General features: G+C 39.0%; 2 protein-coding genes across 12 annotated transcripts; both read left to right on the forward strand.

Annotated features, from left to right (window-relative positions):
* Positions 1-4,596: 4,596 nt before the first annotated feature.
* On the forward strand, positions 4,597-18,400 carry SNURF (SNRPN upstream open reading frame). 9 transcript variants are annotated; one of them, XM_082682104.1, is made up of 5 exons: positions 4,610-4,703; positions 7,244-7,377; positions 9,327-9,422; positions 12,571-12,735; positions 18,332-18,400. In XM_082682104.1, exons 2-4 carry the CDS (start codon positions 7,331-7,333, stop codon positions 12,677-12,679), a joined length of 252 nt encoding a protein of 83 aa, XP_082538230.1. In that variant the 5' UTR covers positions 4,610-4,703; positions 7,244-7,330; the 3' UTR covers positions 12,680-12,735; positions 18,332-18,400. The 9 variants fall into 9 exon arrangements, with proteins under 9 accessions (XP_082538235.1, XP_082538230.1, XP_082538232.1 ...); XM_082682106.1 differs by having other exon boundaries at positions 18,343-18,400; XM_082682101.1 differs by having other exon boundaries at positions 18,255-18,389.
* SNRPN (small nuclear ribonucleoprotein polypeptide N) lies at positions 12,694-24,141 on the forward strand. 3 transcript variants are annotated; one of them, XM_082682100.1, is made up of 8 exons: positions 12,694-12,735; positions 18,343-18,400; positions 19,687-19,838; positions 22,110-22,221; positions 22,674-22,826; positions 23,271-23,409; positions 23,764-23,889; positions 23,995-24,141. In XM_082682100.1, the coding sequence occupies exons 2-8, from the start codon at positions 18,398-18,400 to the stop codon at positions 24,030-24,032; spliced, it is 723 nt and encodes a 240-aa protein (XP_082538226.1). In that variant the 5' UTR covers positions 12,694-12,735; positions 18,343-18,397; the 3' UTR covers positions 24,033-24,141. The 3 variants fall into 3 exon arrangements, with proteins under 3 accessions (XP_082538226.1, XP_082538225.1, XP_082538224.1); XM_082682099.1 differs by having other exon boundaries at positions 12,718-12,735; positions 18,332-18,400; XM_082682098.1 differs by lacking the exon at positions 12,694-12,735 and having other exon boundaries at positions 18,260-18,400.
* The last annotated feature ends 592 nt before the right edge of the window (positions 24,142-24,733 follow it).

Raw genomic sequence — 24,733 nt, forward strand, 5'->3', positions numbered from 1 at the left:
TGTTTTTCTCCATCCTGAATCCCCTCAGGGTGCACAGTTGGGGGCGGCTGCTGTGGCTGATGGCTTCATGGTGGCAACATCCTTTGTTTACTAATATGGCAGTCTACATTCTCTGTCCACAGAAGTTATGGGTAACCTGGGGACATGTTTCTTGCATTTGGAATCTGATGTGGGGTGGGAGCAGTCTTGTGGGACTGAACTGTGGGATCTGACCTGTGGGATCACACTATATCGAGGTGGTTAGTGTTAGAATTGAGTTAAATTGTAAGACACCCAGCTGGCGTAATGGATAACTGCTTGTTGTAGAGAAAACCCCACACACGTTTGGTGACAAAAGTGTCAGGAGTGAAGTATTGTATGCGAGTCTGGTAATTGTGTAAGGCTAAAGGAGAAACACACAGGAGTTAGGGACCTGGATTTATCCCTACTCAGGGAAAACCTGGGTTTTTCTTTTTATTTATTTATTTATTTATTTTTGGCTGCATTGGGTCTTTGTTGCTGCATGCAGCCTTTCTCTCGGTGCGGCGAGCGGGGGCTACTCTTCGTAGCGGTGTGAAGACTTATTGTGGTGGCTTCTCTTGTTGTGGAGCACGGACTCTAGGCGCGCGGGCTTCAGTAGCTGTGGCACACGGGCTCAGTAGTTGTGGTTCGCGGGTTCTAGAGCGCAGGCTTGGTAGCTGTGGCACAGGGGCTTAGTTGCTTCTCGGCATGTGGGATCTTCCTGTACCAGGGCTCGAACCCGTGTCTCCTGCAGTGCCAGGCGATTTTTTTTTTTTTTTTTTTTTGCCAGGTGATTCTTAACCACTGTGCCACCAGGGAAGCCCGTGCCTGGGTTTTTCTATTCAGGCACGTTCTGCATGCACTTTATTCCTGGATACTGAAATTTGAACTTCATATAATTTTCATGTGTCACAAAATAGTCTTTCTTTTGATTCCCTCCCAACTGTTTAAAAAATGCATAGGCTGTAGGTGGGATTTGATGTAGTTATCTGACAGTCTAGAGAATTCTTGTCCCAAAGCCTGGAGACACAGTGAGAATGTGTGCAAAATCTGTGGGTGGAAGAGTGTCTTTTTATTGCTTGTGTCCTGTTTGACCATTTTCTAGAGGAGTAGGTACTTTCTTCCTCTGTTCAGCCTCTTCCTGAGTTGGTCCTGGGATTTTCCAAGAAGGCTGCTAATAGGATAATCTTCCTCCTGCAGTTCCCAGGGTCAGGGAGGGATCCTGCACCAAAGATTTCTCTCTCCTATTCAGCTTTCTTGTGAACCAATTGTGCATGTAGTGAAAGACTGCCACCCAGTGCCTTAAGCAAGGAGCCTAAGGGGGCAGTTTTTGGGCTTTTGTGCTGTTTTCTCTTTTCGCCCAGCTCTCTGCTTGGGCTTGAGGTTCATATATGTGGATTTGTCACATCCTTTGTGGAATAAAAATTATAGGGAAGAGAGCCATTACCCCTACGAGACAGTCATTACAGCATACAGTAGTGGTTAAGAGCAGAGGCACAGGAACCAGGGTGCTGGGCTTGACTCTGGGTTCAACCACCTGTGACCTGTGTGACTTTTGAGTGTGGTTCTTCACTGCTCTGGGTCTGTTTCCTAATCTGTAAAAGGGTTGGAGATTGGAGATAACTTATATGGTTGTTATTTGGACTAGTGTTAAAGTACTTCATAATGACTGGGCATCCTTGCACTTTTTTTCTTTGAGGTTCTCTTTTCCTTATTGATTTCTATAAGTTCTTAATGTAGTGGGTAGATAATTAATTCATTATCTAAGTATATAGCAAATGAGCTCTCTTGTCTTTTTTTCTTTTAACTTTGTTTATTGTGTCTTTTGCCAGACAAGTTTCCTTGAACAACTTTTTTCTGTACCCTTTACTTTTTATTTCATACAGTTCATAAATTTGAATTACAGGAAAAAATCTTTTAAATTAGAATTACAGAATTTTTCAGTGGGATGTCTCCCTTCTACTCTTGTCTGTGCGCCTTCTTCTCCTTTATAGGCGGCCATGTTAGGATATTTTTGTATATCATTTTCTGATCAGTTTTATTACCTTAATCAACGTTAATTTCAGAGTAGTTTTATATTTACATAATTATTTTGAAGGTAGTACAGAGAGTTCCCCTGTACCTCATACATATATTCCCCTATTATCAATGTCTTTCTTACATTAGTATCGTACATTTGTTACAATAATGAACCAATATTGGTACATTATTATTAACAGAAGTTCATACTTTATTCATGTCCTCAGTTTCTCCATAATGTCCAGGATCTCATTCAGGATAATACATTTAGTACTTCTGTCTCAAGGCTCTTGGTTGTGACAAGACTCAGAAAGTTTCTCAGCCTTTGTTTTTGATGCCCTTGACAGTTATGGGGATTACTAGTCAGGTATTTTGTAGAATGTCCCTCAATTGGGATTAAAAAAAAAAATGATTTATAATGCACATACCAGAAAACCTACTTTTTAAAAAATGCACAATTCAGTGCTTTTTAATATATTCCCAATGTTTTACAACCATCCCTACTATCTAATTCCAGAACATTTCATCATTCTGTAAAGAAACATTGTAACCATTAGCAGTCAATCTCCATTTGCCCTTCTCGCATTTCCTGACAATCGCTAATCAGCTTTCTGACTCTATGGATTTGCCTATTTTGAACAATTCATTTAATGGGCTCATAAAAAATATGGCCTTTCACTTAGCATATTCAGGGTTCATCCATTTTGTAGCGTGAATCAATACTTCATTCCTTTTAATGGACAAACGCTATTCCATTGTACATTTATGCCATACCACATATTTTGTTTATCCATTCATCAGTTGATAGACATTTCGGTTGTTTCCACTTTTGACTGTTATAGCATGGTTGCTATGAAAATTCATTTACAAGTTTTTGCACAGATGTATGCATTTATTTTGGGTTATATACTTAGGAGTAGAACTGTGGGGGGTCATAGGGTAACTTTATGGTTAAATTTTTAGGTACTCCCAAACTCTTTTCCTGAACTACACTACTTTACATTCCTATGAGCAGTGTTAGAAGGTTCCAATTTCTCCACATCCTCCTTAACATGTGTTATTGTCTTCTTGATTATAGCCCTCCTGGTGAGTGTGAAGTAGTATCTCAAGGAGCTATTCATTTGCATTTCGCTAAAGACTGATGATGCTGAGCATCTTTTCATGTGCTGATTGGCCATTTGTTTGCCAGTTTTGGGTGAATTATCCAATTCAAATCCTTTGCCCATTAAAATTTTGTTTTGTCTTTTTAGTGTTGAATGGTAAGTCTTCTTTTAGCAGCTAGTATATGATTTGCAAATATTTTACTATTATGCTGGTTGTCTTTTCATTTTCTTAATAGTGATCTTTGAAGCAAAAACTTTAATGTACTTGGGATGAAGTCCAATTTATCTTTTTTTTGTGTGGTTGCTTGTAAATTTGATGTCATATCTAAGAAAGCATTGCTTAAGTCGAGGTCACAAATTTACATTTATGTTTCCTCTAAGAGATTAACATTTTACTCTTACATTTAAGTCTTTGATCCATTTTGAGTTAATTTTTGAATACGGTGTAATGTAGTTCAGATCGGTTTTTGCAGACTTCAGCTTCAGTTGTATACAGAATAGTTTTAGTCCAGATTTTATGTTCTTTAAGCTCATATCTTTGAGTGTTTGAACTGGGATGTCTCGACTTTTTTTTTTTTTTACAAAAAGGAATGGTTGGGAGACATCAGGTTCTAGCTGCACAGTCCTTATAGCTTGCTGGGAAGTCTCCTTTTCTGTATATTCATTACCAAATTGCAGGATATGCTCACCAGGCCTATAAACTGATTTAAAATATCCGCTTTCAGTAAATGAGTGAGCCAAAATGGCTGCTGTCTCTAGATCATCTGTAAGGTCAGGGATCCTATCATGCCTTCCCCGGCATCCAAAGGCAGCTTCTGAATACTGTAGAGCAGTCAAGAAATTAATAGAGTAGTCAGACGTTTCAGAAAAAGCAGGCTAGAAAAGGGTGAAGAAGAGTCAGGAAACTGACAGTCAAGTACATTAGATCTTAGAGTGAAGTTTAATTTTGTTTTACCTTAATTTTTAATTGTGAAAGTAATTAATGATCACTGTAAAAATATAAACATGGTGAAAGTTAAAAAACAAAACCCAAAAAAATCTAAACCGTCACAACCAAGAGGAGTTTTAAAGAAACATGACTACTGAACATAATATTTATGTTACCTTTCAACAGGAAAAGGACACTGGGGAAAAACCTAAGGAAATCTGAAAAAGGTACGGACTTTATAAAGTTCACAAAAAATAAATACTCAATTCCCACTCCCCTGGGTGGAAGTACCACTGTAACATTTAGTGCGACTCTGAGAGCCATTAACTGCAGGCTGGTGGTGGCTCCTGGATTCCCCCCACCCCTAAGGCCCCCGTGCTTTGATCACCTGGGGTCCGGAAGATACCATCCCCCAGTTCTTCCTGTCAGGTAGGGCGCCGGGGCACCTGCAGGGCTGCGGCACCGCTACTGCGGCAAACAGACGCGCATGCGTGCCCAAGGCCCGGTGGTGAGGGGGTTGCCGCGCACGCGCAGGCAAAGCCGGCGTATTTCTTGGTGCCGCCCCGGCAAAGGCCGCGTAGAGTGGAGCTGCTGCCGGAGATGCCTAACGGTGTGTTCTGAGGAGCGGCCAGCGGCGCGATGGAGCGGGCCAGGTCAGCCGTGTGGTGTCTTCCCTCAGAGGCAGCATGGGAAATATTTTTGTTTGCATGATATCCCAGGCTTCCAGAACTAGAAATATTTCAGTATTTACTGGGGATCTGGGCCCTCAAGTTCTTTGTCCGGAGGCCGGATAGGGCACCTTCTGGAGGCTTGGGGCTGGGCTGGCCCTCCTCGGGTGTTCTGTCCGCGTCTTGTCAGGTCTTGGCGCGTCTGCACCATCCTGTCGCGTCCCCTCAGACCCTCTCTAGGGTGGCCCTTTGTCCTTGAAGTCCAAGGCCGTGACCGCGGGTGGCGAGGGTACATCGCGGTGGCCACTGTGGTGTGTTAAGTGGGGGAGGGTACAAAGGGTGGGGTCAGTGGGGCTGCAGTACTGGCCAGGGGGCAGCAGGTGCTGTGTCCGCGGAGGCACTGGTGTGTGGCAGTAGTGGGAGGGGGTGGTTGGGGTGGTTCCCGTGGCACTGATATGAAGGAGGTGGCGGGGTGTCCGCAGTGGCTGTGGCGGGGATGATTGGAGGGCGCGGCGGGGTGACCGCGGTGCCTGTGGCGGGGGTGATTGGAGGGGGCGGCAGGAGTGTGGCGGGGTGGCCTGTGTTGCCACGGTGTGGGGACGGCGGGGTGACAGCGATGATGGGGGCCGCAGGGTGGCGGTGGGGCCGTGACAGGACTGGGGGTCTCGCGGAGTCGCTCTCTGGGCAGTGGTAGAGGGGGTTGAGGGGGAGGGGCAGGGGCGGGGGCGGGCAGTTGGAGGAGGCCATTCGTTTGAAGAAAAGAAAACGTTCAATTTTCTGTGACTAGTGGTGCTCTTAGAATTTGAATACTGTGGCGAAACTCCTACCCTGCGCCTCAGCTGAAGGGGTGGCTGCAGAAATGTCCGGTCCTTATATACTTAAGTCCTTTATTTTTCTCACATTTTTGGGTTTGGTGTAAGATGAGGGATATGATGTCCACAGCCTGTTTAGTGCATCTTGCGGGGGACCTGCCAGGTTCTGGGATGTGACATGTAGGGGTGTCTCTCGTTCGCGTAGGTTTTCCCTGCGTTTGGAATGAGAATTTCTAAGGCCAGCCCGGGAGTGCGCGGGGATCGGTGTCGCGTAACTGCCATTGTGCAGCTCCGCGAAGATGGCTGCTGCCGCAGCTGTATGGGTCTGCGCAGGCGCGAGGGGTGTGTGTGTGTGGGGGGGGGGTGCTGCCCCTCCCCCCAGTGCCGCAGTGTGGGAGGGTCAGCTGTGCCACTTCTGCCTGGCAGGGGTGTCAGCCGCACCCTCTGCAAAGCGACGTGCTAGGTAGAGGAGGCGGGCCTGGGTGGGCGGCTGCCGCGTCCTAATGCCGCAGTAGGGAAGGTGTGGGTTTAGGGTGCGCAGGCGCAGCAGCGACGACACCACTTCCCCCCTGCGGTGGGGCATGCTTCGGGGGAAGGGGTTTGCGCAGTCTTTGCTGTGTGGGGTGGCCAGCCACCTCCTTCACCTGTGTACCCAATCCCTGTTTTCTTCCCTACTGTGCTGCAGTGGGGGTAGGGGGAGGGGAGGAAGGAGACAGGTTTGCTCAGCCACTGCCTGGCGTTCCACCATTTCCTTGCAGTGCCGCAGTGGAGTGGGGAAGGTGGGGAGATCAGAGATTTATACAGGGGGCAATTTGTACATTCTTTGCCTGCCTGGAATGGCAGGGCAGCTGCACTGTGCCCCGGGTTTTCTGTTACGCTTAAGGGCCTGGAGGCCAAGAGAGGTGAGGGCATTCCGGGATTTACTGTGCTACTTAAGACAGCCTCCATCACCGGTGCAGGAGCTTTTCCATTTTTGTAGATTCTCCCTAGGTTGTATTGTGAACAGTCTTAATTGTTCGCCACATTCAGGTGGCTTCAGTATCCCTTTAGACAATTCGCGTTCCTATAACCTCTGATTTCAACTTTCCAGGTTATATGATTCCACAACTGCATCTCTTTTAAGTGTCTGTCGTATTTCTTAATCGCTGGATATTCCATTGGTGATGTCATCTTTATAGATACTTTCCTTAAATCAGGGGGTCGCAGCTCCTCCAGAGCTCCTAGGAACTGAGGGCTGAGTTGTGCTTGCTCAAGGAGAACTGGAGAGAGAAAAGTAGAATGTGGGTGTATGTGGGATTAGTGAATTCTTGCCCTTAATCGAATTTTTAAATTAATGGTTTCGTTCCATCATTTTTGAAGTTGGAGCTGCTGTGAATATTTGCTGAGAAAGGATAATTAACAAAGTAACTATTCCTGTATTATGTATTCCACTACTTTGACTTTTGGGGGGATTTTTTTTTTTTTTTTGGGGGGGATATTTTTAAGGACTTTCTTTGCAGGATTTTGATGTGCTTGCCTTTTTTCTTTTTTTCCTCGTGCATCATAAACAGTACGCCTGGTTGTGTGCTGAGTTAGAATGTAATTAAGGAAAATACAAATTCAGAAGCCTGGGAAGCTTTGTTCTGGAATTATTTTCCAGTAGTTTGAAAAATAGCAGGAGTCTGGTATTTTGCGATACTTATATGATTTGCACCTACTTTTTTCTGCTTGTAGGAAGATAGTGCTTCAAATATGAACTTCTGATCATTTGGCCCTTTGCAAGATGAGTGTGCATCATTCCTGGTCCGACATTTTGTAGTCATGCCCTCGGGCTCAGGACTTCAATATGGCGGACCCTGTGGAAAGAGGTGAAGTTTGAAGGTCTCTCTCCTGCCTTGTGAATATTTGGTATAGTACCACGGCTTTTTGAGAATAGGGAGGGAGTGTGAACGCTTTCTGAAGTTTAGAGCAAGGACACTTAGTCGAAGGACTGTGTGTTGTTTTCTAAAGCAAGGTACGTTGAGCAAGGGTTGTTGATGGTTAAGGCCGCATCCTTCACTAATAAAGGTTTGGCAGAGAAGTTTATTTTCTGGTTCCTGAATGCTGGGTGGCTCAGAATTCTTGATGATTCTATAGCGTTTGTTTTGGAGGCACTGATCGTCTTATGTTTGTTGGAAGATCACAGACTGGGATTACCTCACATTATCTTTGTGTTTTTTTATTTCTCATTCTTGAGGTCCTAGTCGTTGAGTTTATAATTGAGTTTTTTTTGAGGGGAGAGGTGTAAGGCATCCTAAATATTTGATAGAATATTAGGCCGTTAGGAAAAATATTGTGTGATCTCACCACATTTTCTTCAGTGCATTTTCAGATTAGTATTTTTTTAATGAAAGTGATTTTGGAGCAAAAAATTAACATTATGTACATATAACATTTTATTTCCTTAAGTGCTAATTTTCTGAAATGTTCACTTTTGATGAAATCCTATTTATGGATTTCTTTCTCATTAGGTACTTTAGGTGTTGTCACATTGCCTAATCAAAGGTCAAGGAGATTAGCAAAGTATATTCAGTACTTTTACCATTTAAAAATCTGATATGTGATTTCTTAAAAAATGGTCTTTTCTACTGCCTGATTAGAACATTGAAGTTTTTGAAGCAAGAAAACAATTTGGGGTTATTGGTAAGCTATTTTGGTTACTTTGCATAATCTAAACATGAATTCTAAAAGCACAGGTTTAGGGAATTATCTTTTGGTATGTGTCCTTTGAATTCTGCCTTTGATATATTACATTGCATGACTTGTGTAAAATGCCTTTCTCTCCTTTCTGATTTGACATTTTAGAATTTCAATTTTGTGAGTGGTTCCTGTAGTTTCTAATCTGGTTGACCCAAGTAGATTTCATGTTCAGATCCTTTGAGCAGACATTTTGTGCGCTGTTCTGAAGATTATAATGTCAGCGGCTGTTTCTTTTTTTTATACAGTTTTAAAATTTCTTATTTTGCAAATCCTAAGAAGCATTTGCATAAGAGGTTGCTTAGACATTTTGAAATTTAAATTTTATTCTTTATTCCACTATACAAAATGATCTATCATAGTAAAATATTTTTCAAACCATTTTTAGAATCAATGTTATTTTTCAGGGATATGTAGGTATGGGTAGTATGCCTGTATATAAATGTATCTCTGTAAGTGTATAGTTTTATATCTGTATGTGTGAATATATGTAGGAATACACAATTTTGCTTAATTTTTAGATAGTTTTTCTCCCAAGTTTTCTGACGTCAAAGGGATGCTAAAGGGAGAAAGTGGTTTTAGGATAGATTTTGACTATTGGTGGATAAAGATATTCTAAGATTTCAATTTTACTTTTTTTTCTTTTCAGTTTTACTGAGATATAATTGACATACATCACTCTACCATGTTTTAATTAGATTTAATTAGGTTAATTAGATGGAGTTTAAAAACTCCATCATACTAAATGTAGTTCTAAATATAATCTTTATTTACTTATTTATTTGGCTGCCTTGGGTCTTAGTTGCGGCACGTGGGATCTTCATTGCGGCATGCGGCGTCTTTTGTCACAGTGCGCAGGCTCTCTAGTTGTGGCGTGGGCTCAGTAGTTGTGGTGAACGGGCTTAGTTGCCCTGTGGCATGTGGGATCTTAGTTCCCCGACCAGGGATTGAACCCATGTCCCCTGCATTGGAAGGCAAATTCTTAACCACTGGACCACCAGGGAAGTCCCTATAACCTTTAAAGAAATGGTTATTTCAAAAATTGATGAAGTGGATAAAACAAATCCTCTTTCTGCTTCAGGGACCGTTTACACCTGAGACGGACCACAGAACAGCACGTACCAGAGGTAGAAGTCCAAGTCAAACGGAGAAGAACAGCCTCACTGAGCAACCAGGAGTGAGTATAGTCAGCGTTGAGAACCAATTTAGGGCATTTTCAAATTGGAACAAAGTATCCTGTGATCAGGGGCTTGAAATGAATTTAATTAATGAAAGAAGCTTGTGCATGTTATATCGATATAGCAAAAAAGCAGTTAAATCATCCTTAACCATGCCATCCTAACTTAACTCAACTTTTGTTAAAATTTTAGTGATAAGTATTTCCCTTTTTTCCATATATGTGTGGGTGAGTGGTATCTTGATAAAATTCTACATCCTTCAACATATTTATATTAAAATTATTTCTGCTGTATTTATATTGTTACTAAGTCACTTTTTCTGTGCTTGCAAAATGTTCTGTGCTTTGAAGAGATGTTAATTTATGTATTCATGCTTGCTCTGCAATATTTAGAATTTTATTTTTAGTTAGTACATTTACCCAGTTAAAAACTTGTATACATTTTTTCCCTTCATTTATTTAGGATATGCATACGTATTTCTAGAAGGGACATTTCAATTAAAAATATATTAACATTTCTAATGACATGGTATATATTGAGTCTACAGTTACGTGCATTTTGTCATTACCACAAATCTTGACAGTATCTGTGGGTAACATCATTTTTCTTTCCTAAAGCTGTTATTTTTCAAAATTATAAGTATTAGTAATATATGAATATAATTTCTTCTTAAAACACATAATTTTGAGATAAAAAGTGAGTGCCTCCTTCAGTATACCACTACTCCATTCCCCTTCTCTCTCCAGATATAATCCTCAGGTACTTCGATCTCTATTGTTTCAAACTTTTTCCTATGCATTCATGCGTACACACATGGGGTGAGGGGAGGCATCTTTGTGATTTGTTTGTTTACATACATGAGATTTATTCTGTAACAATGTGCCTTGGGGATCTTTCCATGTCAGTGCATATAAAACTACCTTATTTTACAAATTGCAGAGTATGGGTGTTGTAATAACATAGTTACATTTATCATTAGCTTACTGATGGATATTTAGGTTGCTTGCTTTTCTTAGTTATTACAATGAAGGTAAGAGCAATCAATCTGAAAATTAATATTGCAGTTGTCCCTTGAATAACAAGGGAGTTGGGGCGCAACCCCCCACATAGGCAAAAATCTCCATATATCTTTTGAGTTCCCCCGAATTTAACTGCTAATCGCCTGCTGTTGACCAAAAGCCTTACTGATAACATAAACAGTTGATTAACACATATTTTTATGTTAAATGTATACCTACATATATTTTATGCATTCATGACATACCTAACGTTTTCTTTTTTCGATATTTTTATCCTCTGTGGTTTGTCTGCAAGTTTTTTCAAATTGTCACAAATCTCCAAAAACTTTTCCAATATATTTATTGGAAAAAAACTCAACATATAAGTAGACCCACGCAATTCAAACCCATGTTCAAGGGTCAGCTGTAGTTATTAATATTTATTTGTATTTTATTTCACTTCAAATGGAAAGCTTTTTACAGAAATTGTTGTAAAAAGTAGATAACATTTTGCGTCTTATTTTTGTTATTTGTTCATTTTGTATGTGGAAAAACTTCAGTATATTTGCACGTTTAAAACTTGGTGAGGCGAAAGATTTCTCCATTTTCCCATGTTTATTTTACTTATTCTTCATAGTTCATTATTCTTTCCTTTGTTACATTTTCGTTTTGGAAATTACTTTGAAAAGGAATATTTAAGAGTGAATAGTTTATAGTTTGTCCTTTATAATAGGCATTTGCCTATTTTCTTTTATATAGTAATGTAATTTTTCCCCTTCAGTCTCTTGTAACTTCAGAGTTTTTAAAAGTGCCATTTTTTCCTCCCCAGAGTCTCTAGAAATATCTTGAGGTAGTTTAGAGATTGGTGGAGGTATGGGTGGAGGGGATTTCTTGGGGGAGGATCTTTGTTAGTGGGTGAAGGTTCTATCATATTTGTTATATTTTATTAGAGCCTTTATCCAGTGCAGCATCAATGTGGACCAGTATAACAGATTATCATATCCTAATCTTGTAAAAGACTGCTTTAGGTGTCATTAGTTTGTCAATATCTATGGAAATATTTTTTTGCTTTTGAAGAAGAAATAACTTCATTTTCCTGATGTCTGTTATGTATATTATGTAAAAATACTAGAGGGTGCTGCACTACGGGAAGAAGCTGAGGGGAGTTTTGAGTTAGGAAAATAGTGTAATTTCCCCAGCCACCTTTATCCACTTTGTGAGTGGATTATAGGAACAGGTAAGCAGTATTGATATTCTCTAAGCCCAGCTTTAATCCTGAGTCATCTAGTTAGCATTAACTTTGGTGTGATCCCAGAGGCCCACCATGAATAACAAAGATACTGCTATCACTTGTTAAACTCAAAGGATTAGAGGTTACCTCCAGCCTAATTCTTTATTATATAACAGAATGTTAAAAATGTTATTTAAAAACTACAGAAAATAGCGGAAAACCTTTTATCACAGTCCCATTTTCAAATCCATCTGCTGTTGAATATTTTCATATATATATACTTATCAACAAGGGCAGAATTGGCTGGTGATTTTTTTTTTTTTCCGTGCTTGTATTATTAGCCAGCAACTGTGTAACCTCCTGCATCTCTTATCCTCAGGATCAGATTCACAGCCAGATGACTGATAGGTAGGAATATATTGAGCGTTTTTTTCCAGAATTCTCTGATGACTAACAGATGGTTGTTTACATAGTTTAAGAGCTTAAATAGCCTGGGCCCTGGAAGTTCTTTGTTTCAGGTAATGACTTGTCAGCATGAATGACAGCCTTAATGTCTCACTGGAAATGCCTTAACAAATGCCCACCTCCCTCCTTGGGGGTTAAAGAATTGTTTCCAGATTGGAAAGTAAGTAATGGATATTATACTGATGGTACTTTTCACAGGGCATTTTAAACAAAAAGAGCTTTTTTTTTTTTTTTTTTAAGTTCCTTGCTAGTATCCCCCAAGAGGGTAAGTATCCCTCAGTCCCAGTAACTCTGTGTGGAGTCTCCAGTTTTATACTTTCTTCATGAGGTAATGGCATGCTCTGACCCTAAATGAGGATCTCCTTAAATGTAAGGGTCTCTGTGTTTTCTTTCACATTGTTATCTATATAGGAAAATGTCCTTTCATTTATGTGTATTGTGTTCTTGTCATAGGTGTCACCTGTATCCAAGGCGATCTCAGCAGCAGCAGCAAGTACCTGTGGTGGATTTCCAGGCGGAACTGAGACAGGCATTCTTAGCTGAGACACCAAGAGGTGGTTAAAGAAGTATTGGAACACCCAGGTAGCTGATTCCAAGAGAGAAAACAAAATAAAACAGGTTAGAGCTGATGCAGTCATGATCAAGAATAAAGAACTAATTAAAGGGTAGGGTGTTTGGAGGTCATTTAATTATTTGGGTTATGTCCAAAGAAGTTTTTTTTCTTAAAGGCTTCATACAAATAAACACATAGCAGAAAGTTTAAAAAAGTAAAAGCAGGGTCTTAATGCTTTTACCCTGATGCTTGTCATGTATTACTTTTCAGACATTGTATAGTCCTTGCTTTTTTAGGTAGTTCTTTTTTTTTTTTTTTTTTGTGGTACATGGGCCTCTCAGCGGCCATGGCGCACGGGCCTAGCTGCTCTGTGGCGTGTGGGATCTTCCCGGACCGGGGCACGAACCCATGTCCCCTGCATCGGCAGGTGGACTCTCAACCACTGTGCCACCAGGGAAGCCCTAGGTAGTTTTTTTATTCATATTTAACTTGTACTGATTTTCACCGTAACATATGAAAAATATTTCATTATAAATAGCTGCTGAATATCCTGCTAATATGTTTTATAATTTCTTTTTGTGAGAGACTTCATTTTTTTTCTGCTGGTAGTTTGAAATAAAACTTCAGTGAATTGCTTTGCATAAAACTTTAGATAGGATCATTTCCTTGGATATGCAGATGTAAAAATAAATTGAGTCAAGGAATTTGAAATTAAGGTACATTTTCTGAATTGTATTATGAATTATTACATTAGTCTGTTGTCATGAAAAAATATAGTGCCAGTTACACTTTCATCTTCATTGTTTATGTTAATTATATATAATTTGTTTCTATTGAATTATAAATACATATCACATCCATTAGCAAATGAGAAGCTAAGTATTTCCCATGCTTATTTACTAATTTTTTTGTTTTATCTTTTTCTTACCTTTTTTTACCAATGTGTTTGAATCAGCTGACAATGTAATAAAGCTATTAATCTATGATTTTTCAATGTTACGTAGGTTTATTTACAGTGTGTCTTGTGTTGGTTGCTTAGATTTTTAGGAGAACGCTATTAATTTTGATTTAATACTTTATTTTTCCTTTCCGACTTTTAAAAAATTAAGATCTCAATCCAAAGGGTTTAATATATACTTTTTAGAAACTACTAGAGGAAAGGGGTTTATAGATGAGTTTTCTTCTAGATTTTCTTTATTTCTATTTTGAAATATAACCCCTCAACTCAAATTAATTAGGCCTGTTTATGGCCATCATTTCAAATTTTAAAGCAAAGGGAAAATCCTCCCCAGCTGAATCCTTTACCCAGCATTCGGCAGTAATTGATTGGATTTGATTGCAAGACAGTGGAATTGATTTCGGGGGGCGGGTAGAATCTGATCATTGTCCTCAGCTGTTCCCCAGAGTAAGGGCGTTTTTAAATAAGTAAGTGTGCATAATTGACTATTTTTAACCAAGAATTTTTTGGCTTCTCAGTGCAGTTTACATACTCTTGTAAGTTCCTGAGTAAAGTATTATTTAAATTATACATTATCTGTAAGTAGGACCATCCAGTTTTCTGAGTTTCAAGTGCTCGTTTCATCTAAACAGTACTAGGTACTAGGATTGTTATAGAGCAGGAGTTGGTAAAGTATCTGGCCCATTTATTGCCTGTTTTTGTAAATTTATTGACACACAGCCATGTCTATTTATTTACGTATGGCCTGTGGCTGTTATTGGCAGTACAGTGGCAGATGGGAGTATTTGTGACACATTGAATGGCAGGCAAAGCCTACAATATTTATTATCTTTCCCTTTAAAAGAAAAAGTTGGCTAATCTCTCTCTTAGAGAACCACTTTCAAAGATGAAAACACTAAGATGGGGCCAGTAGGGAAGTGGTGATAATATACAGTGTGGTGAAGGGAAAGGGGTTGTAGAAGGAGAGTATATGAAGTAAATATTCCACGGTAGAGAACCAGATGAATTTCTGGGATAAGGGTCAGGTCTAAGACTAGTGCTAAAGTCTACTATACATGTAAATGGATAAAGGCATTTTAACAATTGATATGTTTTCTTTTTCATTATAAAAATCTAAATCATGTGAGTGATAGCCAAGAAAAATGGGAAAGTAAACCACAGACTTTAAATACCCATGTTTCAACCGCAGCAGCGTGAGGTTGAATTTTCTTTCATTTTGCCCTTTTGCTTTTCTTTTGAAAATGTAGTTAATTGTAATCATGCTTTTAAACTATTCCACTTAAATGTATATCATTAATGTTCCTTCATTTTATTACATAGTCCTCACAGTTATCATTTGTAATGAATAAATGATGGTCCATTCATGATTTACTTTTCATTTGTACCTGTGTTTTTTTTCCCTAGTTTGCTATGCTGTTATGAATATTAGTGCTATATTTTTAAGATATATTTGGTATTTTTAATTTATTAGGGTAAGGATCCAATTTTGGGCTTAGGGTATAAATACTAGTATGATTCTTAAATGTTTTGTTATGTTGCTTTCTAACAGCATCATAAGCAGTGTTGATTTGCCATCAAGAATACTTACTAGAGTGATAATTTCTCAGTACCACCTTTGTTGTCTTTTTTTTTTCCCTTTGATAAATAAACAGTTTCAAAAAGGGAAACATTGTTTTCCTCTGGTTTAAATGGCATTGCTTTGTGGATTAATAGTTTCCACTTATTTGTGTTTTCTCATGTTAGACTTTTTGCATTTTTTTTTTCTGTGAAGGGTCTGTTATTTAACCAAGAGAATGAACACTAATACATTACCATTATTCTGTGACTTCTCATTTCTTACATGTTGCTTGGCCAAGTCTGACCATCATATCCTTTGATTTAAGGAAGCTTTACATATTTACGTAGTTTAATCATTTCAAACTCCACACTTTTCAAAAGTTTGAGAACTTCCTCCTCTGAGGAATCCCAGGATATTTTTGGTCAGGCTTTCTGGGCCATTTATTTGCTTATGTGCACTTTCATCAGGAGATTCACCGTAACTGCTAATTCCTTAATGCAGTGTGATATTGCTGCTCTTGTCTTCTTCCTCATAAAGCATTTTGTTCTCCTCTACTGTGGAGATACATTTGATCATTCTACAAAGTGATATATCTCCTTTCCCTTACAAGGGTTCATGATTATGGTGTGCTAAATTTAGGGACGAGAGATAAGTGTTCCTAAATTTTAAGTCCCTCTTATTAAGGGAAGCCTTTCCTAACCTCCCTAGTCAGTCAACCCCTATTCTGAGTGAAATGTATATCCTATTATGCAAATTATTTTATACATATTACATCCTCAGTTCTGAGGTCTCCAGTTCTTTAGTCCATGACTCAAATCACCAGATGCATTTTTATACTTGATAACTGGGTAACAAGATAGTGGGTATGGGAGGGGTTTGGAACCTCAAACAGGTTAGATGGACAGACACATGCCTGACTGGCCTTCCTTTTTTGTTCTGATCCAGTATACCAGGAAATCTTGTTTGCATTTGTTGATCTCTTAATAGCTAAACTCTATGAACTAGGGCTGATGGACGTATGTGTTTACTGAAAGGCCAAGCGGGATAAAACATTTGAAACAGGTCGGATTGGGAAATCTCAACTCTAAAATCTGTTTGGCACTTGAAGGTAAAAGCCCTGTCTCTGAATTTTAAACTTTTACTGGAGAGGTTACTACAAATTCCCACCTTAAATGCACATTTGATACTAGTTTCCATTATATTAATCTTTACATCTGAAACCTTTTTGTGATTACATTTCTTTCCTTTAAATGAAGTTTTCAAAAGCTACATCCAGCTACATCTTTTTTTTTCCCTAATAATCACTGTCTTGTGGCTCATTGTCTGGTTGCATGTCTCCATTGTTGGTAAGGGAGTGAGCTTCAGTAGTAGTGTCTTGTTGAACGTTTAGCTGTGATATTTTTCTTTGAGGGCACCAATGGCAGTGTAAAAAGTAATCCTACTATGAACTTTGACCATTATTTGAAAGTCCAGACAGTTTACTTTTTAAAAACAGCTTTCTTGGTGTATAGTTCCTATACCATAGAATTTATCCAGTTATAAACAAGTGCTTTTTAGTAAATTTACAGAATTTTGCAGTCACTGCCACATATACTCTTAGTATTTTCCATTACCCAAGTAAGATCCCCTCGTGCCCATTTAATTCATTCCCCATTTCCACCCCTAGTTCAGATAACCACTTGATTTACTTCCTGTCTCCATAGGTTGATGAAGATCTTAAATCTTAGATATGCTATCATAAAAGTGGAAGTTGCTAGTAATTCAAACATACGAAGTATTCCTGAATTTATCGTCTGCTTTATAGAGAATCCTGTCAGAATTCAGAACATCTGAATTATAGGCCTTAAACTTCTCATGTGAATTTGGATTAGAAACTACATTTATTGGGGGGAGGATTGACTTTCAGGAAAAGCTGCACAAAGGATGCATGGTGGTTTACATGTGGAGAACAAAGCTTGGGAGATATTCTGAGTAATGATCAGTTTATTTTATTAGAAAACCTGATATCCCCCAAGTTCTCATAAAAATGTATTGAACTGCCATCAGATTTTGGTAATTATAGCGAAACATCCCCTCTGCATTTTACCATCCTTACTGAATTATTTATTTTATATCATTATGATCTCTTCTAATCTAGTGTTATATTTCCACATGTATAATGGTATCCTCACCATTCTTTTACTTTATTGTTTTGATGTTGCCATAGTTCATAACCACTATTTAAATGATTTCATTTTCACATCCTAAAATAGATTTTAAATGTACTTAAGCAGTTTACTGTTTGGAAATTTTCTCTATTGAATATAGAGACATAGTGGAGACAACAATTTGTGTGTTTCCTTTTAAATGAGTATAATTAGCAGTTTGAGACCCTTTACCAGTTTTGGCTAGGTTTGGTTCTCATACTTATTCAAAGCATTTTCTTAAGTATATTGGGGGGAAATGAGAGTATTGTTCTAATGCCTGTTTCTTTGATTACTAAGAAAGTTGACCGTATATCCGTGTAAACATTTAGTAGTTTTATGTCCCCTTTTAACAAAGGACATCTTAAGCAGGTATATGATAATATATTAGCTTCTTGGTGAAGGGAGATTTCCTAGCTTATTTTGAAGGGACTTTGGCTTGGGGAAAGGGAACACTGAGGTAGAAAACATTTAGGTAGTTCAGCCAAGGAGCAAAAATTTGGACTAACTCAGATGGAGAAACTTAAAGATACCAAAATGTTGAAGTTGAGATGACTTGGTGTTAATTTGTGACCAGAGAATGAAACACTACCTTAAATAAGGATGGAAAGAGAAAATAATACATTTTGGGAATGGAAAATGAAGCTCATTTTTGAAACATTTAAAAATTTCTGTGTAAAATTAAATTTAACCACCTGTTAACTCTGGGTGTGTACAATGTGGAAGTTAAGGTGATGGAATAGTGAAATTTGGTGTTTACTTGGTGGGTATGAGAGTATGAGGGATGTTTTTGAATGTCTTTTATAGTGCTTTTCATGCAAAATTGTCTACCTGTTTTAAAACATGGTAGATTGCAGTGCAGCTAGATCATGCTTTCCTCTGCAGGCTCCATCTACTATTCGAAGCTTCCGCCCCAGCTTGCATTGTTTGTAGGAGAACGTGCATCATACCTTTATCTGTAGCCTTCCCTTAGGTCTTAAGGATCCTGAAACTTGCCTGTGGACATTGGATTTGGTGGAGCAGCAATCATGGTAAGATGTATATTAGGGCAGAGGGGTGAGAAGCTAATGTAAATGCCCAATATAATTTCCAGAGTGTGGGGTGTTTGGGGGTTCTTAATATGGAATTAATCTATAGAGATGACGCTTCATTCATGGAATAACAACTGGTGAAGACCTATGTCTGTTGTCCTGTTACAGTGGTATAATGGTTTGGGAAACATCTTAAGAGGAATCTTGCATTGTGAGGAAATACAAAAGAGAGTTTTTGGTCATAATTACAGTGGTAAGGGACCGTCCTGCAGATGGGGGACTCTGAGGTCAGATTTCAATAGATAACAAGACTACTTTAAAAATGGAGGGTCCAGCAAAACCACAGCCAGGGGAAAGGCCTTGGCAGAATCAACAGGGAAAGAAAAATGGAGGGGTTTGGGGCTTTGAGGCTTGATTGGTACAAAGGAAGGCTGTCTGTAGAGAGAAATACAGCATCCTAATCCATTTTGTGTTTCTGTTTAAGTTTAGCTAATCAAGAACATATATTCTTAACTGGAAAGATATCCAAAGGGACTGAAAATTAGGTTTTGAGGAATGGGAAGAATGTTAGATTTGACAGTGGTTTGTGGTCTTCAAAAGGGCCACAGTATGTAAATAGATACAGTATTTCTGCATATTAAAGTTTCATTGGAGTGGGCAATTAGGATGAAAATCTTTTAAAAAGGTGCCTTAGTGGGACAAAAATGAAAGAAAAAGAGTTTGAGGAACACTGATCAAAGTTCTGAATTATATGGGATGTGGGGTGTGGTGGAACCAGGACAGAGATCTTTAAAAGGGAACTGAAAAATGATACATCGTATTTGCAGTGGGTCGATGGGAGTTGCAAAGATTTGATGGAGATAGGAGTTTCCCACCATTTGGCTAGGTGTCTAGAGGAAAAGAAATAGCTGACAGCGTAAAGTATTCTGTATGAGGGTGGAGCTTGGGATTAGAATTGGGGAAAGGACAGGGATTAAAATGATGGAATACTAGAAGGGAGAGCTGGGTTTGGGAGCTGGGTCTCTTGGGGAGGAAATATATTTAGGGTATTGGAAGACTGCATAGGGAGGGATTCTGAGAAGCAGAGCGTTCCATAGGGAAGTATAAATGGTCCTGGGTCCAAATTTGGTCTAGTATCTTAAAGGTATGGAGAAAAGAAATGGAGGCATGATATTTTTGTTAAGAAAGCCAGGTTTGGATTGGTATAGGAGTGGGGAAGAAACAGGAAAGGGTTAGAAAGTAGCTGCAGACAAGCTGATGACTAACTCTTCTCTTACTCCTTCCAGACTGTGGGAAAGAGCAGCAAGATGCTGCAGCACATTGACTATAGGATGAGATGTATCTTGCAAGATGGCCGGATCTTCATTGGCACCTTTAAGGCCTTTGACAAACATATGAACTTGATCCTCTGTGATTGTGATGAGTTCAGGAAGATCAAGTAAGGCCATTTGGGTTTGGGCAGTGGGATACTGAGGGAGAAGCTGAACAGTAGGGAGGGTAACTGAAGGAGGTAGGGTAAAGGCAGGACTGGTCTCTTGTCTAATATCCTGGCCTCATCTCTGAATTGGATGAATCTCCCAGTATTAAGAGTCAGCTGTATCCATACTACTGTTTTAATTTTGGAAATACAATTATGAACTAAACTGGGAATAAGACTGTATGGTATGATCAAAATAACAAGTTATATTTATTTAGAAAATTGAGAAATGATCAGTAACATTAATCTGCAACATTCCCTCAACAAGATTGAGGGAATCTTAAGAATAACAATTACTCTTCATGGTTGAGGAGTTGAGATGTGAATAGAATAATTCAGGCTGTGTCTAGCAATTGTTTGGCCAGCCTCTTTGCATGCCCCTTGTGTTGTCTGAATCCTCATGGTCAGTGTTGATTTGGTCTCAATCCCTAATCCCCTTGCTTATTTATCTTTGTGGTTTGCCCATGCTGTTTCTTCAGAAATAATGTCTGTATGTTTGTGCCTTACCATAGGAGGTCACCCTCTTTGCACCTGTGATTGGGGAGCTTCCTTTAACTATAAGAGCATGCCACTTGCTAGATCCCAGGGACATTCTACTTCCATTCAGTTGACTTTTCATTCAGAGTATTTTGGGTCAGTGCTTGTAATATCTCCAGATGTTCAAGATGGCTTTGTTTCAGGCTCTTGGCAGAATTTACAAGGCATCACCCTTGACCATTGGCTTTATTTCTTCTGTTTCCACAGTTAACGATATACTGTCCAAAAATTTAATTTGACCACTTCATTTAGGGATTTCAGATATGAAGAGAAAGGTGATGATGACCTTTGCCTGACTGCTATAAGTCTGTTCTTCTCAAATCTGAATAGAATTAGTAACATATTCCTGTCCTTTCCTTTTTATTCATTCTTAGTCGTCTTCCTGCATACAAAGTTGGATTATTTCAGAAATTCTAGGATGGTGAATGCTTCAATGTTAATTTTTTGTTTAAATAATCTGCCTTTTTACTGAAAAGAATTTTTAAAAATAGTGTTGATGAATACTACAGACATTTGATGAATGCTTTAGGTATATTCTTAATTTCTGTTTCACTCTTCAGTAAGTTACAGGAATAATCTCTCCTAAATAATGCATTACCTGTAGTATGTGGTATAAGCCTCATGCATGTATGATTTTTGCTGCTGACAGATGAAGAAATTAGAATCACAGAGATTAGAAGAAAGTTTTCAAAAAAATTTCCCATGGTTATATAGTATGTGGTAAGTCCAGGAATAAACAGGTGTCTGTTATTAAAAACTTTTTGGTATGGCGTCATTGCCTCTTGCTGTTCCCATCCTTTATTTCAGTTGTCTGTCGTCAGTATTTACGTATTTAGTTAAAAAATGATTTAAATCCCATCTTAACATGAAAACTTGAGGTTTCAGTTTTGCCTGTCTTTAAAGTCTTAGCCAGTGGCGATCATTTTATAATGTATAGAAATATTGAATTACTGTGTTGTGCATCAGAAACTAACATAGTGTTGTAGGTCAATTATACTTCAAGAACAAACTCATAGAAAAAGAGATCAGATTTGTGGCTACCAGAGTAGGGGATGGGGGAGGGTGAGTTGGATGAAAGTGGTCAAAAGGTACAAACTTCCAGTTTTAAGATAATTAGGTACAAGGGATATAATGTACAACATGATGAGTATGATTAACACTGTTGTATGTTATATATGAAAGTGGTTATGAGAGTAAATCCTAAGAGTTTTCATCACAAGGAAAAACATTTTTTCTTTTTTATCTATAAGACGTGTTGGATGTCCACTAAACGTATTGTGGTAATCATTTCATGATGTATGTAAGTCATTATGCTATACATCTTAAACTTACACAGTGCTGTATGTCAATTATATTTCAGTAAAACTGAAAGAAAAAAGTAAAATTCCAAGTTTTGCAATCAGTACTATTAAAAAAACAGTCCTAGCTGCGTTACTTGCATCTGTGTTTCACAAAGAAGAAATTAGTTTTGCTGTAGTATAACACTGAGGGAACATTCTGGAAGATTGAAGTATGATAGGAAAAGAGCCATTCACCCTTATATATCAGTTGAGTCTAGTTTTGTTTGTCATAACTCATTAACTGTTTGAGCATGAGCATCTGAGCATTAATTATTGTCTTCATTGATACTTATCTATAAAAATGTTAGTGAGTGACCCATAACTTATCATACTAAAATTTTCTTCTGATTTACAGGCCAAAGAATGCTAAGCAGCCAGAGCGTGAAGAAAAGCGGGTTTTGGGTCTGGTGTTGCTGCGTGGGGAGAACTTGGTTTCCATGACTGTGGAGGGACCACCCCCCAAAGATGTAAGGAAGATGTAGGACAGGACAGAACATTAATGTGGAAGGACATCACATTATTTGAAATATTTGCTAAATCAGGGTACAGCAGAGGCACAGTATAGTGTGCCTTTGTCAGGTAACACGTGCCTGGCACTTGATGTAAGTTCTTGCTTGTCTATTCTGGGAGATTAAGGGTTTTCTGATGGGTTAGTCTACCTGCTGGCTGCAACCTAGATAAGGGTAGGAGTTGGTGATTTATTTCCTCTTGGTAAGGTTGTGAAAATATATGGACTCACAGTTTGACAAATGTACAATTTAATCTGTAGGATGCCTTCGGTGATGCTATTTTGAATACAGAACTAATATGAGATAGGTAATAATGGGAAAATGGTGGGAAAGGGGTAGCTTTTTAGGAATAAGATTATTGATAACTTTCATAAATCATTTGATTTCAAGCTATAATTTTTTTGTTTCAGACTGGCATTGCTCGGGTACCACTTGCTGGAGCTGCAGGAGGCCCTGGGGTTGGTAGGGCAGCCGGCAGAGGTGTTCCAGCTGGTGTTCCAATTCCCCAGGCTCCTGCTGGATTAGCGGGCCCTGTCCGAGGGGTTGGGGGGCCATCCCAACAGGTGAGGAACCACAAGTTTTTATATTATTGGGAGAAAGTGCCTAGAACCTGAGGCTGAGGAGACTGAAAAAGCTGAGCGTACGTACTATACTATGTAAGCAGCATATACTGTAGAGGGAAGAAAGGTACAGATGTACATTAGGAAGGCAGTAGATTAAAGCCACCATGATAACAGTAACTCATCACTGTTGGTGAGTGAAGAGGAATATGGATGGATAAACCGGAGTTGAGAAAATGCAAAAGGGCTGATTAGGTTAAAAGGGGGCATGTTCAGTTTAAAGGAGAATGTGATAGTGTGCCAAGATTTTTTTAAATGAGAATAAGAGAAGTGCAGAATTGCCTTAATTTTTTGTTTAATAGTCCGTGATCAACTGCTTATTTTCTGTATTTGAATGATACAAGGAAGTGCCTTACCTTTACTGTCTTTCTAACCATTCCTTCTCAGGTAATGACCCCACAGGGAAGAGGCACTGTCGCAGCTGCTGCAGTTGCTGCTACTGCGAGCATTGCTGGAGCCCCAACTCAGTATCCACCAGGGCGTGGGACTGCACCTACACCTGTTGGTCGAGCAACTCCACCTCCAGGTAAGGAATTGATGGACAAGAACTAAAAGAATTTGATTCTTAGATATAGGTGTGGATCTGTGAAAAAATTGTATCATCTTGAGGAGTGATGATGAAAAATAAGAAGATACTGAATTAAGGCCCAGCCTAACTACCTAACTAGGAACTTGGAATATGTTTTCCACTTTTGGAAACTGATTTTAAATGAAAGGCTATGGACTCTTTTGAATTGGGATGGCCAGCATGGCAGTGGTCAAGGAGAAATTGTTCAACTCTACTTAGTACCAGGCTTATTTCTTTAAATATTATCTTGTGTTTAATGCTCCCATCTTAGCTGATTTATGAGGCCTTTATTTCTGCCATTTTTCATTCTAGGAATTATGGCTCCTCCACCTGGTATGAGACCACCCATGGGCCCACCAATTGGGCTTCCTCCTACTCGAGGGACGCCAATAGGCATGCCCCCTCCAGGAATGAGACCCCCTCCACCAGGAATAAGAGGTTAGTGGGTATTCATATTCTCAGTGGTGCTATCCAGGCCCCTGAATATTTATATGTTTTTCTATTATTTTATGATCTCATGGAATTTTGCTTTTTCTTTTCAAGGTCCACCTCCCCCAGGAATGCGTCCACCAAGACCCTAGGATACTATTGATCCTTCTTAGTCACTTTTTTTTCCTGCAATGTGTCTTGTGAAATGTGTGGAGTGTTTGTGAGCTTTTGTCTTCTCTGCTGCATTAATATTAGCTAATAAATACATAAATTAAACTGTGAGCTACTGTTGTATGTTTTTTTGCCTTTTGTTCTTATTTTTGAGGTCAGGGTGAAGACTGGGATTTTTCTGGTCTTGAAGTTATTTTGGATTAGGTAAATCCTGTTAACCAACTCCTTTAAATAATTTTCTCTTTAATTCTTATGATAAAATGGTCGTGATACTTTTTTCAGCTTCATAACTTTGACTTTGTGCACTGACTGGTGTCAGGTAATAACCTTTACACGTAAGGATCCAGGGGGTTAAGTGGTTCATGTAAGATTCACACATAGCCCTCTCTACTTTACTATGCCATACATACTTGAAGGAAAGTAGGGATGTGATGAAAGGCCTTGTAAGGCCATCTATAGAAGGAAACTGTGGTGTTGAATTAGACTTTGTTCATTCAATGAAAGCATTTGGAATAGGGGGGTACTCCTTTTGCTTGAAAGTTTACCTCAGTTGATGAGCTTTTTACTGTGCCCTGTGCCTGTGCGGTCAGAGAGATGACACTATCCTGGAGTAATCATCATTCCCTACTAGTGAGTATTTACTTACAAATTTTTAAATGAATGGCAGAGCGTGGGTCTTGGG

This window comes from Grampus griseus (assembly GCF_964374135.1).
Source record: "Grampus griseus genome assembly, contig: HAP1_SCAFFOLD_421, whole genome shotgun sequence".
In the NCBI taxonomy this organism is placed as follows: Eukaryota; Metazoa; Chordata; class Mammalia; order Artiodactyla; family Delphinidae; genus Grampus; species Grampus griseus.

Bases quoted from the DNA above. Each gene is read 5' to 3' on its own strand.
- SNURF (XM_082682104.1), top strand. From the start codon at position 7,331: ATGCCCTCGGGCTCAGGACTTCAATATGGCGGACCCTGTGGAAAGAG. The intron at 7,378-9,326 runs GTGAAGTTTGAA...TTTCTGCTTCAG, and splicing joins GGCGGACCCTGTGGAAAGAG to GGACCGTTTACACCTGAGAC. The intron at 9,423-12,570 runs GTGAGTATAGTC...TTCTTGTCATAG, and splicing joins GCCTCACTGAGCAACCAGGA to GTGTCACCTGTATCCAAGGC.
- SNRPN (XM_082682100.1), top strand. The intron at 23,410-23,763 runs GTAAGGAATTGA...TTTTCATTCTAG, and splicing joins TCGAGCAACTCCACCTCCAG to GAATTATGGCTCCTCCACCT. The intron at 23,890-23,994 runs GTTAGTGGGTAT...TTTCTTTTCAAG, and splicing joins CCCTCCACCAGGAATAAGAG to GTCCACCTCCCCCAGGAATG.